The sequence below is a fragment of the Meleagris gallopavo genome, chromosome 7 (genome assembly GCF_000146605.3).
Source record: "Meleagris gallopavo isolate NT-WF06-2002-E0010 breed Aviagen turkey brand Nicholas breeding stock chromosome 7, Turkey_5.1, whole genome shotgun sequence".
Classification (NCBI taxonomy): domain Eukaryota; kingdom Metazoa; phylum Chordata; class Aves; order Galliformes; family Phasianidae; genus Meleagris; species Meleagris gallopavo.
The window spans coordinates 25,268,455-25,288,566 of record NC_015017.2 but is presented as its reverse complement, the minus strand read 5'-3'; the positions used below and the strand labels follow the sequence as shown (position 1 = coordinate 25,288,566).

Genomic DNA, 20,112 nt, shown 5'->3' with positions numbered 1-20,112 from the left:
CATATCAAACAAGCACACTGAGGCAACATGTTCTTGGAGTTCTGCTTGTATGCTTCCCTTTGCTGAGTTGAACGCCTGGTTGCAATTGCATACTTAATGTTACATGGAAACAGCTAAGATCAAGCCCAGGAATTTTTAAGAGAACATCTGCATATTAAATAGTTGCAAACTGCCATATTTAAAATGTAAAGAGTGACATAAAGCCAAGGAATAATGGAAATCAACTGTGCTTCTTTTCTCTTAGCTGTTCAGTCCTACTGGAAATCTGCTAAATATCAAAGCGTCTCAGGTCACAACTTTGCATTGAATTCCTGAAGCACAGTAAAAATTGACAGCAGGCCTGAAACAATCAGCACTTGGTATATTCTGAGTAAAAATCTCTTACACACATCCTTGGAGTACATACTGAATCATGCATACGTCTCACACAATATTTATTGCCTTCTGTTTTTAAAAAAAATGTGTAAAATCATTTTATTCCCTAGTTTAAAGATATCTGAGAGACAACTTCTGTGTAGGTGGAGTTTTTTTAAACATGTTTTTATATCAGGTGTTCTGACATGGGCTTTGGTGCTGTTCAAAAACAATTCCATGGTAGTACCCAATGACTGAACTTATCAGAATTTAAGAATTAAAGTGGTCTTTATCCCTTCATAAAGAGATCTATAACCCCTCTATGCATTAGGATGGCAAGGCATAGGGGTTTTGTTTGTTTTCAGCAAAGAATTCTACATGAGACTGACTGTTACCTGAAAATATGAGTGATGCTTTCTAGTTTTTCTATCCTACCGTTCTATCTGAAAGTCGCTGTAAATTCTTAGGAAGTGCTGGCATAAGTTTCTTTCTTCACAGCTGTCAGAGCTGTTTGTTTCAAGCTGCCACTTTGGATCTATCTCAGGCCACTATCCATTTTTTTCTGTGCCAGATCTGCCAGGAATGCTGTGTGCAGTAGATGGCGCTGAGCTTACATGATTTCATATACACATATCCCTGTTGCTAACACCAGTAAGTAGGATGAACTTCAGAGCTTCAAAAAGAATGGCTTTTTTTTTTTTTTTTTTTTTTTGTTTGTTATTTTTTTGAAAAGGTGTTCATCAGAGCAACAACCAAAATAACAAAAACAGGCAAGCAAAGCAAGACCTCCTTCAGAGTCTAAAATATATATATATTTGCTATCTAATTAGTATTAGTGCTGTAGAAATTACACACTGTCATTCATTCAAAAATATTTTTGTATGAATAGTCAACAGTGTAGTTACCACTGAGGTCAAAGGCTAGATGGTAACTCCGCTAAAACCTGTTTTTGAAATTGGAGAGCCTAATTTCAGGCTTTAGATGACATAACCTCACACTGCAGGTGTTGCATTCCTCCTTCATTTTTGAAACCTGGAGAAATGCATGCTTTACATAATCTAGTAGCTGTAATTCCTAATGGTCTTGTCAAAAATTCTTACTTCCTATTTTCCTGTCTTGTGCTCACAGGAAACTCCTTGAAGAAATACAGCCTACCATCCAGTGCCAAAACCCCTGGGTAAGAAGTCCAAGGGCTTTGATATTGTTTAACAGATGCATGGATGTATTTTGGTGGGTAAACAAGTAAAATGACTCTTTCTAAAGGATATGCACTTTTCCTTTCAAGTGCTTCCTGCATCTTGTCCTTAGCTTTGATTCAGTCTGAGAGCCAGACTGAGGGTTGGATTCTTGTCTAGGTCTCAACAGTTCCTCACTGGAAATGTATCCCCAATGCTTTTTGCCTGTTCAAGAATGAGGGAAATGGAGGAAAGAAAAGCCTGGTAGTTAATGACTCAGTTTTGCACAGCATGATGTTGGAATAGAGTAACTGGTTGGCATATTTGCTCACATTATCGAGATGAGAATAGCAGGAATGCATGTGCTCACAGAGGAAAGACGAGGTTAACTTCATCAGTTCAAAGTTCTTAGCTCCTTTGGAGCTGAGTGTCAACTACAGAAACAATCTGAACACAAACAGATAATTGTGAAGTCAAGTGCGCTAAGTCCAACCCTCCATTTAACCCAAGCAGAATAGATACTATGGGAACTGCTCTGTCAGTAAAATGTTTGAGGCTACCAGGAAGGCATAAGTAGCTTGATACAACTACTGCTCCTTCATTCTGACAGGAATTGTTATGGCTGAAAACAGAACCTCCTGCTGGTGTCTGTGGTGCAGTTTTGCACTCTCCTATCTTTGCTCTCTGATATTCCAGAAGCCTTACCTGCATCTTCCACAACCTGACAGGCATCTTTTAAAAATCAGAAAAAATACTGCTTTTAGAATGATTAGAAAGAAATAAAATCAACTGAAACCAGCATTCTCTCATATGTAATTTAAATATTATATAGTAGCCTGGAAGAAAGACATATTCTGGTTTGGTGTAGCCCGATGCCAGGTTGATTAAGAGATCTGCAATGATTTAGTCAGGTACACAGAAGAGCCTTCTTTCAACTGTACCTTAGAGGTAGCTTGAGAAGGACAACATTAAAAGCTATCTGGTATTTAGTTCTATGATTGTTTCCCATTTTCGCATATTACAGTCTTCTCTCCCAAGTTTTTACTGATCCTCCTGTCCACTTAAATCCTTTCATCATGGTCTTGTTTCTTATTTAGAACCTTTGAGTTGCCTATATGGTAACCATCATGTCTTGGCAGCACCTTGGCAATGCGGTCTCTTTTAGTATGTGACACCTGGTAGAAATGGTGAGATACTGACAGCTTACTTGCATATGGTAAAAGGCCATCTGGAAATGAAGATCTTGAAAGTGGTTCAGTTTGATTGAAATTAAAGGTTAAAAAAAAGGAAAAAATTACTGATTACCATCTGTTAATGTGTGTCTGTTGTACCACGGCTTTAGAGCAAAGAATGTGGAGTGTTCCCTTTCACATTAACATACCTGAAGTTGCAAATTTCTTTTTCTTGCTGTGTTACTGTTTGATGTTTGAAGTTTTATGGCTATCTAACAGAGGGTTTTGGATTGCAGTCACTCTTGTCATTCTAGTTTCATTCCACATGTGGTTTCCCAGATGTGCCATCCATTTAAATAGAGCTGGATTTTACACTTAAAAGACATTCACTGTTATTTGGATGGGTTTATGTGCCGTTTCCATGTTTGCTTTAGCAGGATATGTCAAAAATGTTGCCAAAAGAAATTGATGATTTATATTCAGAAATTGCACTGAATGCTAAAACAAACTATGTGATAGAGAACTGTGAACATTGAACAAGTATGCACAAATAATCTATTGGGGGACAATTAAGAAACAGAAAAGAGGGAAAACTAAATGTATGTAGTGTTTTTTTTTCATTTAGTTTGTCCAGCTCTTCTTATAAGGAATTCATATCCTCAAGATCTGTCCTATGAGTTATGTGTATGCTGGATGAGGGTGTGTGGCACTGTGCTGTTTAGCTGCATGAGGAGTCAAGAGTAGTTATTACTGCATTTCTTCCATTGGCAAAAAAATAAAAATAAAAAAGTAGTGTATAGCTGAAAATCTTCTACTCTAAAATGCTTCCTGAAGTGTGCTTTAACAACAACAACTTCTAGTTGTTATTCTTTAAAATCAGGATGTCAATTGCCTTTTTAGGGGAAGACTTAGTGTTCCACCTGTGGAGCTTAGGCCAAGCATCTGGGGAGAGAGTCCACCAAAGTTTGCTACAAAACCGAATAGAGTTGTTGTGCGTGAAGGCCAAACAGGCAAATTCTCATGTAAAATAACAGGACGACCTCAGCCTCAAGTAACTTGGTCTAAGGTATGATTTCCCAATAAATTAATGTTTTCTTTCTATTCTAAAGTTCTGTTACTTGGTGAAATGCATTTGCTACTGGAATATGACAAAACAATGGCAAGAATTTACGTACAACAAGGAGAACCATATTCTTTATCATTTTCATACTGAATAAATCCAAAAAAGATAATAGTATACCTTCTTAGTATAAAATAACCATAAAAATAGCAAGTACAAGATGAACTTACCCAAAGACCTTGCTGTCTAGATAAGAGAAATAGAGAAAGAATGAGAAATAAGAACATAGGCATCTCTGTTTTATAGAGAAGATCTGCAGGGATTTAATGCTTTAGCTGTGGCCACAGAGGAGTCTCTGACAGCTTTGAAAATTACAACTGTATTTTCCAAGTTCTATGTCAGTTCCTCAATCATAAACTGCCTTTTCTGTTTCATTTATATTGGGTAAGTTAACGTGTACATTAAAATTAGGAAGCTATCTGCAAAGAAACAAAATTGACTTGAAAAGAAAAAGAAAACAGTTTAGAAACTAAAAGATATGACTTTATTTTGGCATGCATGATTGTTTTTTGCAAATTTAGAAAAAATAAAAATCTAAGGCAAGTGAACTGATTCAGTTTGACTTCTGCTAAAACAGTGGTAAAAGAGAGGAGACAGAACAAGAGACCTCAGCTGTCAACTCATTTTAATGCTGGACCTGCATTAAAATGGGAAACTGTGAGCATATAGAACAAAAATAAAAATAATCAATATTTAAAATTCATTTGACTAATAAATGACACTGAAGATTTAAGTCCTACTGCCCCCTTTGGGCATATACAAGATCTGCAATCACTTTTCTGTCAGTAATGAGAGAGTTTCTAAGTTATTATTAAATATTTCACTGATTAGGCTTTCTTTCTTTCTTTCTTTCTTTCTTTCTTTCTTTCTTTCTTTCTTTCTTTCTTTCTTTCTTTCTTTCTTTCTTTTGAAACTTTCATTCATTCATTCATAACTTTCTTTAATTTAGAAGAACACACATTTTGATTGCTCTATCGGCATCCTGCTCCCATTCAGCCTTCAACTGTCTGATCATATCTTGTGATATTTGCAGGGTGATATTCATTTGCAGCAAAATGAGCGTTTCAACATGTTTGAGAAAACAGGAATCCACTACCTGGAAATCCAAAATGTTCAACTTGCTGATGCAGGAATTTACACATGCATGGTGGTAAATAGTGCTGGGAAGGCATCTGTGTCTGCAGAGCTCACAGTTCAAGGTACAGTAAAGACAGTAAGGACAGAGCAAATGACAGACAAATGAATCATTGTTACTCCTTTAAAAAAAATCTTTGTTTATTCAAGATGAGCATTTACTTTTCCTTGTCAAAGGACACTGTGATAGCTTGGAGCATACTATAGCTGAAAATGCTGTGTTGGTTCAGTGGGAAGAAACAATCAAAATGCTTGTTTGTAATAACTTTAAAATCAACTTCCCATTTTTACTGTAGTTTTGACCTTCATATCTTTTGAACATAAATTTTAATTTCAGCCAATCAAAATTTTGCATTTGTAATTCTGGACAGTAATTAATTTGTTATTTGTTGAGTATTGACACTGGGTGCATATTTATCTTTTGGGAAACAAAATTGTGTTTGCGAAACAGGGAAAATATTGCATTTGAATTTTTGGTTCACATCAGTGCTATCACTCTATAAGATATCAATATAAATAACAATAAGATTTGCATTTGGGATCCTCAGAATTACTACTGGCCTTTATCAACTAAAGCTCTATGTTTTATCTGTATATTGCAACCTGATGAGGCCATTGTAGAGACCCTCTACAGCTTGCCTGTTCTACTGATATTTTATAGAAAAAAGGGCCATTAAGTACACTAAGCCATTTTTTAAAAAACATGGAACTGGATCCTTACTGGCTCTCCCTGAAGTGGGTGGCTTTTTGTTGTATAATGGGCACATCTGCTATTAGAGATGACGCAGAACTGGGGTCACAAAGTTGTCTGTGGTATATGTTTGCTTCAGATGCTGACCACAACTATGAATAATGCACGCATTCTTTCTGGGATTAGTGCAGGTCAGTAAAAAGGGCACTCTCTTGCAATGAACTTGACTAATTGGATGATTTCAGTTACCTAGTCACTATATATAATACCTAATTCTTTCATTATTGATTAAATCAAGTAGTAGGAATTGCTGCAAAATGCGAGCAGACAGTCAAGTAGCTCAGAAGTACTGAATTTACTTTTTAAACTATGCAATCTCATGTATAATCTTACATAGTGGTATGCATGGTATTTTATATGTAAGTTATATATTCTTTTCTTCTTTTCTTCTTAATTCCAGGTCCAGATAAGACTGACACCCATGCTCAGCCAATATGGTATGTTTTTACTGGGATTCTTTCCCAGCATATACTGGGGTTCTTTCTCAGCAGTAATTTCAACATTTATTGCATGAGCCTTCCTCATACAGATAAATCTCTCTGGGCCAGTCTATTTGGAAGTTAGAAAATGTGTACTTGGAATGAGATAGTGCCAATTTCAAGTCTTCTGGTAATATGAAATAGTTGGTGGAATTGATGGCTAAACTCTGAAATACAGAGTGCTGGTCTGGTTCAGCTAAGCAAAGTTTAGATGGCTTTATGCTCACAGCTTCCATATAGTCAGATATTTATATATTATGAAGAAAAACTATGTGTGGACACCCACATATATTCGCACATAATTGGTATATATGCTCTGTTCTAACTAGCAAATCATTTATTTATTTACTTAACTTTTGAGTCAAAAACCTACACATTGAGTGCTGAGCAGGTTCTTCCTTGCTGTCATAAGCAAAACACACTATGGCCGTGGCCTTCGATGTTGTCTGAAAACTAATTACAAAAGAAAGGGTAAAGTAGTAAGAAACAAGCAAATCAACATTTTAGGACTTAGTCAAGATTATTAATATTAAAATAGTTTCTTAAAAATCATAGTAATTTATACAATTACTTCTCCTCATAGATAGAAAATGCAGAAATGGAATGCTCTAATCTGACTGTATAACACGCTTTAAGCCTTCAGGGCCGTTGATTTATATTCTCTAGGGTGTTAAATCTGTCCTTGCATGCCCTCGATGAAATTTCACAAGTACACATTTACATTGTCCTGACTTCATGTCCATTGCAAAATAGATCTGAAAATGCCATGTTATCTTGTTTCAAGGTTTGTGTGATTTTTAGGAACATGCTTTCAAATAAATTTAGTGCAAATATAACTGTTTTTCTGCAGCCAGAATTCCCTATGTAGTGTGGGTTCTCCAGAGTATTTTTGTCTGCTCCATCATTTACTCATGTATATGGGGTTGCTGAATCATGGCCTGAACCTCTGATTGATCACCTGAGGCAAGCAATGAGTCAGCCACAGGAGCACAGGTGAAGGCAAATCACCTGTGCTGCAGGAAGGGGTGGAGCCTGGCTCCACCTCTCCTAGACCCATTTAAGAGCTGACTACCAGTGGGGAAGGATCTCTCTGGAGATCTGCTCCATTGGAGTTCATCTCGTGAGCCCAGGACTGGGTGAGTGACTTTCTCTGATTACTCCAATATAAATTATATTAGCCAAGCTCCTGGATATATATATACGCCATCTGTAAACCCATTGATTATACACTCATGGATGAAGGATATTTTGTAAAATAAATATCTTAGAGTAGTAAAATAAAAATCTTAGTGTTGTAACAGTAAATCTCATGTGCATTAAGTTTCTAGTACAATTAACTCTAAGTGAAGAAAGTACCATAATAAATATCCTGAATCTCCCTGGGAAAAAGACAGTGACATATAGTAAAGCAGATCTGGATTAGAAATGGCTTTTAGTATTTCAAATATGTTCCAATTCTGCCTTGGAAATATATTTATGCTTTTGGAAGTGTGAGACAGACACAGCACTTGGGTAACAACTTAGTGGTCAAGGGATGTCAACTTCAATTTATGATATTTAAATTCAAGTCCCTAATTATTCAGTAATATTGTGCCTCAATTTCAGAGCAGCAAATCCACCGTAACTGTGAGAAACTCTTACTAATGAAGCCATAACTGATATTTTTACATCCAATCAATTTATTTTTTGATAACAAACTAATTTTTGACCCCTGTTGCTCCCCTAGACTTCTGTCAAATTTACTGATTAGTCCCCTTTTGAAACCACCTAATTTACAAGACTATAACTAGAAACAGTAAATTCACTGCCTAATTAACATTTCAATTTCTCCTTAAGGAACTATTTTATGTAGTGTTTTAAGCTATAAATACACATGGCCTGAAGTAATGCTACTACATACTTTAATAACATTAAGAACATTGTAGAGTCTTAAGTAATTTTTCTCTAGCAGCGCAGGCAAGGTTAACATCTGCTCGCATACAACCTGGTACAACCTGAACAGAGGATTTGTAATCAGGAATTTCTCAGTTCAGACAATATTTGATCACTAATCATATTTAATTAACAATTTCATTTTACCTCTTCTACCGTTTTTAATCTGTCTGAAGAAGAGTAGCACATTTGCTACTAAAGGCTGATCAGTTCAGTTTTCTTCTCAGGGTTTGGACATTTATATCACTTTTTATAATAACTAGTATTTATAATAACTAGTCATGTATCTGTAAACTTATCATCTTCCTTCAGCATGCCTCCAAAACCAACAATGCTTGCTACTAAAGCTATTGAAAACTCAGATTTCAAACAGGCAACTAGCAATGGGATTGCTAAAGAGCTAAAATCTAGCAGCACTGAACTCATGGTTGAAACCAAAGACAGGGTATCAGCAAAGAAAGAGACCTTTTACATCTCCAGAGAAGCCAAAGATGTTAAGCAGGGACAGAACCAAGAAGCCAATGTAGCACCTCTTCAAGAATCTAGAGGAACCAAGGCGCCTCAGGTCTTACAGAAAACTTCAAGCACCATCACACTACAAGCTGTCAAAGTGCAACCAGAACCAAAGGCAGAACCCCAGACTACTTTCATCAGGCAGGCTGAAGACAGGAAAAGGACTGTGCAGCCCCTGATGACAACTCAAGAAAATCCATCTCTGACTGGACAAGCAAGTCCAAGGAGTAGAGAAGCAGAAAACAGAGCTGGAGCCCGGAAGACTGTAAAGGAGGAAAAAAGAGAGCCTTTGGGAATCCCTCCCCAGTTTGAGAGCTGCCCACAGAACCTGGAAGCATCAGAAGGACAGGAGATTAAATTCAAGAGCAAAGGTAAAGGGTGAAAGTTATTAGAGCCCCAGAGTTAGTCAGGTTCCCCTTCTGTGTGGTAAAGCACTTCCTCCTCTGCAAGTTGCCCTCCTCCTAAAGGATTTTGGAAATAAATAATGAATTTCATGTTTCCACAGTACTCAATGAAATTTTCAAATAATTCCATACAGTAGCATCCATGCCTTCTCTGATGTTTCCTTAGATGTAATCAATGCCACTATTTCTGGAGAGTAGTTTAAGGACTTCTTATACGAGGGTGCAAGAGACTCTTCTACCCTTGTATGCTCTCCATGGAAAAGGTCTTCTGCAGTGTATTATACATCTCTTTTGCTGATATTCCTGCCCTCGCTTACTGTATGGACCTTCCTTCCAGGCTGAGACACTGTTACAGCGGATGAAATGTTTTGAGTTGAGAAGGAATATCAGCAAGGTGAAAGTCCTTGAAAGTCCTGCTTGCTGAAGAGAAATCGGGGTTGGTGTGGGTGACCTTTTCTGGCAGCCATTCCTCTCCTCTTACCCATTATAGCTACTGCCTCCCTGAGCACTGCTAGAACCAGTCTGGCTTTCCAGACTTCTGATACAAGAAAAGCAGACAGTAAAGATATATATCGCTGTTTTGCTTTTCTGCTTCTGAAAGTTTACTGTTTTAGAATGCTGTCTCCTCTCTCTGTATCTGAACTTTAGCTGGGAAAAACTATATTACAAGAAGGGAGGCTCCACAACCTCTCTGAGCAACCTGTACCAGTATTCAGCCAGCCTCCCAATAAGGAAATGTTTCTCTGTATTCAAACAAATCCTTCTCTGTTTCAATTTGTTCCCATACTCTCTTGCCCTATAACTGAACACCACTGAAAAGTGCCTGGCTCTATTTTCTTTGCACTCTCTTTTCACATATCTGTATATACTGATAGCCTTCTTGTATCCAGTCTGTAGATTCCCATAATGAGCAACCACAATAACAATTTCAGTGATAGGTACTATGGTCTGTGAAGTATTGCTAGGTATTCAGAAAAATCAACTTAGCAGGAGAGGAAGGAATGGTGGTGGTGATGGTTTTTCTTTAATATCCATTTTTGTGTATAGGTGTGTGTGACTTGTTAGAGGAACAATTTTCACATAGAAAAGCTTGTGGATTTTTTCAGTTACCAAACATTTGTTATTTTAAAGCTGGAGTGGCTGAAACGTTTTGGAGGATCAGAAATATCAAACTGTCCTTTTCTGAAGATAGTTCAGTATATCACTTATACTCATTGAAGTTTCTATAATTGTGTAAATTATACCTATTGAAGTACCTTGAATTACACTAAGGAGAATACTTGTTTAAACACAAATCAAATACCTGATTGTCTAGTTTCAGGGAAACCAAAACCAGATGTGGAGTGGTTCAAGGAGGGTGCACCTATTAAAACTGGAGAAGGTGTTCAAATTTATGAAGAAGATGGAACTCATTGCTTATGGTTAAAGAAAGCCTGCCTGGGGGACAGTGGATCTTACAGCTGTGCAGCTTTCAACCCCAGAGGCCAAACTTCCACCAGCTGGTTTTTAACCGTCAAAAGTAAGTGTGCGTGAGCCCATCTTCACTTTGAAAATTGTGGCTGGGTTTTTCCTATCTTGTCAGATGTTGGTCAGTGCTAAACTCTTACTTGAATTTCTCAATGCAGATAAATTTTGATTTCTAGTTTTGTCACTAATGTGACAAATAGCTGGCAAACCATTTCCTACATCAGTTTCCTTTCTGATCTGTTTCTGTTGTTTGTGTAACTAAAACCATCTCATCAAATGCTTTGAACATAGGGAGGACTGTTCCCACTAGCGTTTTACATTAGTGCTTGTATTTGATACAAGTTGCCAAAGATTTTGTTGTTGTTCTGCATGTAGTTCTCTCAGAGTTACTTAGCATTTCTATAAGACACTGCATATCTGAAATGTTTTGTGAGTACAGACTGATCCTGTGCAATAAACCAAGAAGAAAAAAAGTGAAGGAATGAGAATTGCATGCTGCCAAATTCAAGTACAGCTTCCAGCAGCAAATAATTTTGAGCTTGAAAGCACCGTCTTACTGGCTGTTGAAATATTTGTTGTCCTCTTAGGAAATCCTGTCCTAAATTCTAATATTTTTCACCTACTTTTAGGTTTTTGTCTGGAACTATGATCATGTTTATGCAATGTTTCTCTGTTTATTGTGCCTGAGTTTAAATTAGCATATCCAAAATACTCCCACTTTCTGTCTCGTGAGACATCTGTAAGCAGCATCCTTAAGTCACCCTTTTTCACTGCCAAACAGGGAAAACTGGGAAAGTTCTGGGAGAAAACACGTGAAGAGAATTATTCTTCATATTCCTTGCACTGAGCTCTCAGTCAATGTGTTGCATATCCCCTCTTGTGATTGACTGCAATAGGTGGACTTTTATTTTTCCTGGTTGACATGGATTTATTCTATTACCTCAGCCATGTCACCTAAGTGTGCCTAGAAAACATTATGGAGTGGTAAAAGTAATTTTGTCAATTTGGGCTAAATAAACTATTTTCATTGTGGTTTTAAAGGGTCTAAAGTTGAAGAGGTCGCTCCATGCTTTTCCAGTGTCTTGAAAGGATGCACTGTGAGTGAAGGGCAAGACTTTGTGCTGCAGTGCTGTGTAGGAGGTGTACCTGTGCCTGAGATCACATGGCTTCTCAATGGTAAGGAATCTTCTGTTATGCAATACATACATGGACCCATTTACATTCTGTCTCAAATGTCGCTCTGATCAGGACATAGCATGGCTGTGAATACTGGACTATTAACTCATTATAAGGTAGTACACTAGAAAATCTATTTATATGCACATAATATGAAGAAGGGATAGGTTTTAAGAGTACCTTTCTGTTTTACTGCAGTTTTCTAGTATGTCTAGGAGGGGCTTTAGTGAAAATGTTGTATGCTTATGAGTTTCCTGGGTTATGTTAAATGCAGTTTTTTGCTGCAACAAAGTCTGTGTTGCTATTAAAAGCTGAATTACTGTATGCTGAATCCCATGATATGCTACTCCTTTGTTATGAACCTCTGCTCTGAGGGTAGTGGGTTGTCACCATGATCCTGCAGGAAAAAAAATACATTATAAGCAAACTAAGTGCCTTAATACTCCTTAAGGCTGTAGAGAAATGCCTGATTTCACCTGTCATTCACCCGACCAGGTCATAATTAGTTTTACTATCTATATGCCCAAGATATTAAAATCACAGCTTTTCTCATTCCTTGTCTGCTAGAAGGATTTTCCTTGAGACTCCAATGCTGCACAGGAATGCTTATCAAAAGACAATTAAAAAAATAAGATATTTTTTAATTTCAGGCTCTCCTCCCATGCTGTAATTAAATAACTGAACATGGAAGCTTCCTTAGTGGTCCCCTCTTAGTATGTTCTCAAACATCTGTGTTCTGCTTAGATTCCAAATAATTTCAGGTACTCACAGATTACATGATTTGACTACGGACTCGTTCTGTTCGGAGTCATATCTATTAAACACTCAACAGATTTTATTCTTCTTAACCCTTGATCACTTCTGTTACTCCTGAAGCACAACTGATTTTTTGCAAACTCTCCCTATCTTTTAATGTGTGATTTAAAGACAAAGAAGGGCATGCTTCACCATAAAGCTATTTCCTCCAGAATTGTTTTAAAATGAATTATTTGTAAATGATCTCTGTTTTTCTTAAACTGCTTAGAGTAAATGGAATAACTCAAAAGGGTGGCATGGCAAATGACCTTGAGATCGGTATGTTCCCACAGCCTGGCCTGTTCTCCTTCCCAACAGCTCTACATCTAGAATAGAAAGGCCACTGCTTTATTTACAACATGAAACATATGTGAATGAAAGCTCTGATATTCTCCCATTGGAAATCATTTGTTTCTTTGTCTACTCAGCAGTTCCTCCTTTGCAGACTGCAGTAGAATCCTCAACTCAAGAATTGTGTCTTGCAGCACAGAAAGAGCAACTCCTACCAAAAGGGTCATCTATTTCAGTTTTGTGTTCCAAGGGTACCCCATGCACATACACAATTCCTTTCATCATGAGTGATGTAGTAACAGCTAGTTGTCTTCCATATCACACAGAGCATATTCATGTCTCAAATGGCATTCAAGCTCCAAGAGCAGGCACACATCTCCATTGATGTAGCTTTACCAACTAGAAAACCATTGTCTCCTGGAAAAAATATAGCCTAGAGATCATTAAGTACAGGTTCCTGTAGGTCTTCAGTATGCATCGTGCCATCCTGCCATTCTTCAGTACATTTTTTTTATGCTTTGACCTCAGCTGAGCCTGCACCTAGTCAGGTATAACCATATTTGTACTGTTTCCAAGCTTCCAACTGCAATCAGATCAATATCACAAGGAAGCATAAGCAGTTTTTCCCAAATCATTGGATTTCAAACCATGGAAGGTTCTGTAGGTGAAAGCCAGTGCATTAACTCTGTTCTTAAATCAAAAGGCAGTAATGACTCTGAGGTACAGAAGTACAATAGGCTATCATAATAATAAAAATTAGGGACATCGTGTATTTTTCTAAAGATGGATGCATACTTCTTTCGTTCTAGAAACCTAGAATATATCACTATACGTTAATGCTTTTCTGTCTTGCACGTGATTGTCATACATAACATTTTATATACAATTTCAATACAAATTTGAATGGATTATAGACAGTAGTTTAATGCTGATAGTTCCATGTACCTACCTAGGATCATTATTTTACATAACTATCAAATTAGCTGCTGTGATCTCCATTTGAATGCAAAGATATTCATTCTACTGGCTAACTACATATACAAACTGCTCGTATTAATATCCACAGTAGTAGATACTACTATTTTAGCAGCTGTGGCTGCATGCAAATATAAAACATTTTCCAAGCCACTGTGTAGACTGACTTCTCTTTTGGGTTAACCAAAACAAAAGCTGTGCATTGTCATTAATTACTTCTTACTATCTGTGTGGACAAGGATTTGCTTCCATATTCACCCAAACTGCAGAAATAAGAGCTTGGCTGAACTGTGGATTATTTTCTATTATATGATTTAAAGCTGTTTTCCAACTCTTAAAAGACAGTTCTTTTGTCCTGTTGCTCTAATTCTACTTTTTAATTTAAGTTGTTCTCAAAGAATTTTTACTGATTTACTGGCAAATTCCCTGAAAGCAAGCTTCTTTTGTTGTAGTACCTCACCAAGCCATTGTAAATTTATTCACATTCTCTGCGTGGTAGTACTTTGGTACACAACTTCAATTTACTTTAGCCTCTTGAAATATTTTTAGTAACCTCTTTTTAATTTGCAGGAATAAAGCCTGTATCACAGTATTTCAAATGTCTTCCTTTCCGTAGTGCTTTCCTTTCTCTTTTTCCAGTTGAACATCTTTCTGCTGAATTTAAAAACAATAGGACCACAACTTTAACAGAACAATTCTCCGAGTAGTGTTTTGTTTTAGAATAGCTTTATGATCTTCCCAGAAAGCTTTTAATAAATGAGCTGGGGGAAATTTTCCCTTCTTTTGGCATAACATGCCACACAAGTAAGGTATTTTTGTTATTGTTTCTGCTGCCAAACTGTCATGGAGATTAGACTGTTCTGCTTCTAGAGGAGGGAACATTTCACTACTGGGAGAATTGTTTTTATTAGATCAAACTATAAGTACAATGGACATAACTTATAATATTGCTGTAGGTTATTCCTCAGGGCAGATATATTATTATTATTTTCCAGGGTCTCAGGAAAAGACAAAATACTGAACAATGGTTAAAAAAAAAAGTTACTGTTCTGTTGAGTTGCAGTGAGAAAGGATATATACCCCTGGACAAATTTTTATATTTTCATTTGGGGACGTATTGAAGGAGAACATTTTCTTTTTCCACAAAGAACACTTATCCTATTTTTGTGCTTTTTTTTTTGTTATGATGATGCATCTTTTATCCCTTAGTTTATTTCTGACCTGGTTATCATCATAATATCATTAGGCACCGTTCAGAGTAACAATCCCAGGCAGCGTTCCCATCATGTTAAGTACTCTACATTCAGACCATAAAGGCAGTCAAGCACCACATGCTCTCTTACAGAAAGCTTTCTCTGCTAAGACCTAAGCTCTGCATTTACGTATTTCAATGCTAATGTTATTCTTTTATGCAAAAATACATATTTTGACTTAAGACTTACAACAGTCTGTTCAGTTGAATGAAAGGGAGCTCGAGGGAACTAGTAATACAAATATGATCTATGAAAGAATGTTTATTCTAAAATTGAAGCTTTATGGGCAGTTGATTAAATGTTCAACACAGTTTTTCATGAGTAGACCATTTGCTAACTTAAGTAACTTCTAAGGCAAGTAAGACAAAAAAATCATTTAGAAGAAATCATATGAATTATATATTATTTTTCAAATATTGGATCAAGTTCATGGTGTATATGTATTTCAGAATAAAATTTCATAAGCAGAAAGTGCATAGGTAATAACTGCCTCTAAATATTTTTAGTGCTGAAAATCAGAAATAAGAGAAAAATCTGGGCTATCGTTTAATTTATCCTTCTGATACTGCAGAACTGGTTCTGAGAATCCCCAGAGTTTCTTGTCCTGATTTTTTTTTTTTAAAGTCACTTTAGCAATGAAGTTAATTTTTAACCTTCCTTTTGATTATGATTTCCCAAGTGATAGATGTCTGTTTCACCCTCTTTTCAGATGATGCTAGTTTCTCTTTCCAGCATGGTGTTCGTGAGCAGATATCAGGCCCTCTTAAGCATAGCATACCAATGATGAGTCAGTAATGGAAAGTATTTAATATGGAGAAAACAGATTGCAGAAGCATTTCAGAAAGGCTGAGATTGATGACTGTTTCTGAAACAACAGCAAGGCAACTTTAACCAGTCTACATTAACATCTAAGCATTTTCCATTCCAGTTTACAGAACCAGTTTCTCAAAATGTACTTCTTAATAGCTATGTCACTGTCGACCAGACTGTACCTGTCTGCTACCAGACTGTATATGCTCCAATGTAGATTAACTGTGTGGTAAATCAATCTCTTGGCTCCATCACAGATCTTTTTGCCTCTCTTGGAATGTCTTTTGTTGCAAAATATGTGATTTAAGGAACTTCAAGTGCTTCATCACACCCAGCAGATTTTGTACATTGGGGCAGCAATGCCAATATCTTGTTTCAGGCAAAGTCCAATATATAGGCAATGTTTGAGCAAACACACAAGACATCTCTTACCTGTCTGAAAGATAATCTATTCAGAATTCAAAGATAAACCTGAGAGCAGCATTTGGCTCTGCACTCTAATATATAGATTGCTGTTAAGCATCCAGATTTCAGAGGAAATGAGAAGTGCTTTTCAAGCTTACAATTGATGCATTAGGATAATTCTCTTCCTATCTGTCTGTAGAACAACCAATTCAGTATGCCCATTCCACTTTCGAAGCTGGAGTTGCAAAATTGACTGTCCAAGATGCCTTGCCAGAAGATGATGGCATTTATACATGTCTGGCTGAAAACACCACAGGACGGGCATCATGCAGTGCTCAGGTCACAGTCAAAGGTGAGTATCTCAGCCTGCTGTAACTACTGCAGTGATGACAGCCATACTGATAGAATCTAGTGGATAAATTGTACAGTTGTTACAGTTACAGCATTATGCTCTTTGTTCTTATAATGTCATCTGGTATTCATTTTGGTGGTTATTTCATGGCTGCACATGATCAGACTTCACCTCCCACTAGATTCAGGACTAGATTTGGTATTTGTCATCTGCAAGTTATTTTATTCTCAAAGTTATAATACTTTGTCACTGCCTCTGCAACATACTGATGAGTGACAGTCGCCATGGGAATTATTTAATTTGTCTAGGACAAATAATACCTGCCCCAAGTCAGTGCAGGCAGTTAGGTGAGAAAAGTACTCTAGGATACCAAGATTCAGCACTTCAGTAATATACCTGCCCCTATTTAGTTTATATGAATCCACTTAAAACACCAGGCAAGCTTAAAATGAAAACAGAGCAACTCTGGTTAATCTATGAGTTAAATTCCTGATTACAAAATTGGAAATGCAGTACCTACTCTACCCTCCTTCCACCCCCTCCCCCCAAAAAAAGGACACAAAGTAAGAAAATATTGACTTAAAATAAGTTTGAACCTAATCTCTTCTCAAAGCTGCTGCTTATAATTTCTCCAAAGCATTTCATCTGGATTAGCTAAGATAAATCAAGAGATCCATCTCAAGGGAGCAGTCATTGATATGGGACCTGCTGATTCTTCACTGAGACACAGAATCCAAAAAGACAGCCCCTCTCTTACTAAGCAAATCAGAATTATTTTACGTACAATGCTAACATGGGAGCACAAGTCACCTATTTTTTCCTGAGAGTTCTACAGTCTGAGCTACTTCAAGCTACTTAGTCACTGTTGCACTGATTTGAATCCCTCCTGTACTTCAGCTAGTCTAGGGCTCAAAAGCTGCATTGTTGCAATTACTCTGCAGTGGAGAGCTCATTCCTCCATTTCGCATCCCACTTTGTTTTCTTAGAGTCATGGAGCGTGCAGGGAAAAACACAAAACTGAGAACGCTCATGACAGGCTGTACATTACAGCTCTAGCTCTTCACTTCCTCCCTAAAACTCATTATGTTCCTGTTGTCATGAGGATTACAGTAACTTTCCCCAAGACTCAGAGTGATGTGGATTTACCAGACAGAAGTAGTAAATTTAAGATCTTGATTTCCGAATCTCTTTTCTTTTACTTCCATCAGATCCCATACCAAATACTTACTGTCTTGAGGCTTCTTCAAGATCTTCAATGCTGCAGCTAAGGCTTCTCTAAACGCTTGGCTTTTGCAGAGATTACAGCAGGAAATCAGTGTATGTACAGAGAGAGAACTTCATAAATCCTCTCCTGACCAGACACCGATTTTTGGGATAAAGTCCATACAAATTGTTTCTGAATTGTAACTCATCTCTTCCTTTTCATCTCCCACATTATTTAAAGTTTTCAGGTTTCATGCAGTGCTGTTTGTTCATTCATGGCTAGAGAAATTCTCTATAGAGAAATACCTGAAATCTATTTGTATTTACTGTAAGACAGAATTAATCATCTTGCTATAGTATCTGAGCCTTGTCAGAAGCCTGAATCTTTAACTTGCTGCTCTGGTGCTTGGACACCTCACTGACTCTGTCTGGGACTGCATTTCACTTCATATTGCTGTTTTTGGCTTCGATGTTTTAATTCAGCATCTCGTGGTGGGGCAGAACTTCTACCTAGAGTGATTTGTCTGTTGGACAGCAAAGCACAGTATGTTTATTCAAAAGCAAGAAGCTCCACCTTCTAAATTAAAGTAAGCACAAAGATAACTCAGAAAAGTCCAATCCTGACTGGAAGGATAGTCAGTAATGGTTTTTTAAAGGGGAAAAAATAAGGAAGTCTCATGTTTGAATGATAGGGCGTTAACATACTTATATCTGCTAAGATTTTACAGGTATTCTCTGGCTCTATTTTATGTTCTTTCTGATCTTTCCTGCTTTCTTTGTCCTTCAAAAGATGTGTTACTTTGTTTTTGTCAGAGGAAAGCCGTGGAATCATTATAGGAAACAACATCTTGAAGACCATATTTATTTCCTATGAAGGAAATAAGGGAAAGGCCTATAAAGAGCTACTCCTCCAAGCCCTACTAAAGATAGGGAGATTTTTTTTTCCAGTACTTCATTATGCTTTGCATCTAGCTCTGTACTGTGGCAAAACGTTCCTTCTAAGTCATCAGTCTTGGATTAATTTTGCCTCCCTATTATTAAGCAGTACAAATTCTGCCTAGTGCCCAGCAAGATCAGTCATTCCGTGGTTTTCTATGAAAAAACCTCAAGGCAATTAATTTTTGCCGTGGAGTTTTGGAATCTTGTTGGAAAAATCTCGCCCTTCATATGGATGGGGCATAGTGGTAGGTGTCCCTGCCTACAGCAGGGGGGTTGGAACTAGATAATCTTAAATATTTCTTCCAACCCAAACTATTCCATTATTCTATATAAGAAATGTTCTGGTCTTAAAAATTAAGCATATTCAAGCTAATCATTCAACTGAAGATCACTTAAGTAAAAGCAGGCTGACTGAATTGGCATAGGTCCATTAGGTAGTCTGAAGAAAGTGAGTTAATCAAAGTGAAGCTAATTCTGATCTCGTGAAACACTAAGCAGACTAAATTGAATCTTGACACCTTCTCTCTGATCGTGTTTTCTTAAAGCTGAGATACAGGTTAGAGATGAACTCTTGAGAGTGAACCTAGCAGATAAAATGCTAGATTAATCAGTCTAATGCAAAAATAAATAAATAAATGCTGAGATGTGAGAAACTATCCAGATTACTCAAATGCTTAGTGACAGACCTCCCTGTTCCTGAAGCACTATCTTTTGGCACTCTATAAATGTTAGATTTTTTTTTCCATTTAAATCTAGACATCAGTTTCCATACATAGAAAAAATGGAGTTTAGGAAGCTGTGGGGCTGATGTGCGAGTTTTTCTGTAAGCTTCTAAATAGTATGTGAGTGACTGAGTTGTCACTGTTATTATATGTGCAAAGTAGGCAATAGTGTTGTTGTTCCCATTTAATATTACATTCTTCCTATTGTTTGGTGATATCAAATTAAGCACACAATTGTCTAAATACACCGTGCAGCTCATTTAAAAAAAAGCCAGATCTTTAAAAGGCAGATGCAGAGTACATTCAGATCACCTGAAATGTATTGACAGTGATTATACACTGATGGGGAAACTGAGGTTGAATATTAATATTAATCAACTTTTTGCCAAGGTGTTTTAACTTTTAAATTAGTGGGGATTGTTTTTTGTTTTATGAAGAGGAAACTGTGAAGGGGAGGTTGATTGACTTGAACCTACATAGAATGAGTCAGTACTAATAACAGTACTAATAATTGGTGTAATTGGAAGTGAGGTCAGTTCCAAGGGATAGTAGCTGTTCTTCAGATCTGCCTCACACCTGAGATAAGCATTCTGATATGTTGTTGTCTCTATCAGTTAACTAATCATTGACAGGGGACAACAGCGAGATCCATCTCTAGCAAAGGTGTTATAAACGCCAATATCTGGGTGT

The 20,112-nt window shown here is 37.0% G+C and overlaps 1 protein-coding gene across 2 annotated transcripts in view; it reads left to right on the top strand.

Moving 5' to 3' along the window:
• MYLK (myosin light chain kinase) overlaps nucleotides 1-20,112 on the top strand; it is a 125,019-nt gene that overhangs the window by 21,359 nt on the left and 83,548 nt on the right. The window contains exons 3-10 of one of the 2 annotated variants that reach the window (XM_003207685.4): nucleotides 1,483-1,531; nucleotides 3,602-3,767; nucleotides 4,855-5,020; nucleotides 6,107-6,143; nucleotides 8,430-9,001; nucleotides 10,350-10,553; nucleotides 11,543-11,677; nucleotides 16,406-16,558. In XM_003207685.4, the coding sequence (XP_003207733.1) occupies nucleotides 1,483-1,531; nucleotides 3,602-3,767; nucleotides 4,855-5,020; nucleotides 6,107-6,143; nucleotides 8,430-9,001; nucleotides 10,350-10,553; nucleotides 11,543-11,677; nucleotides 16,406-16,558 (1,482 nt within the window). Of the gene's footprint in view, nucleotides 1-1,482; nucleotides 1,532-3,601; nucleotides 3,768-4,854; nucleotides 5,021-6,106; nucleotides 6,144-7,289; nucleotides 7,322-8,429; nucleotides 9,002-10,349; nucleotides 10,554-11,542; nucleotides 11,678-16,405; nucleotides 16,559-20,112 lie in introns of those variants that run through there. The other variant, XM_019617231.2, reaches the window with a different exon arrangement.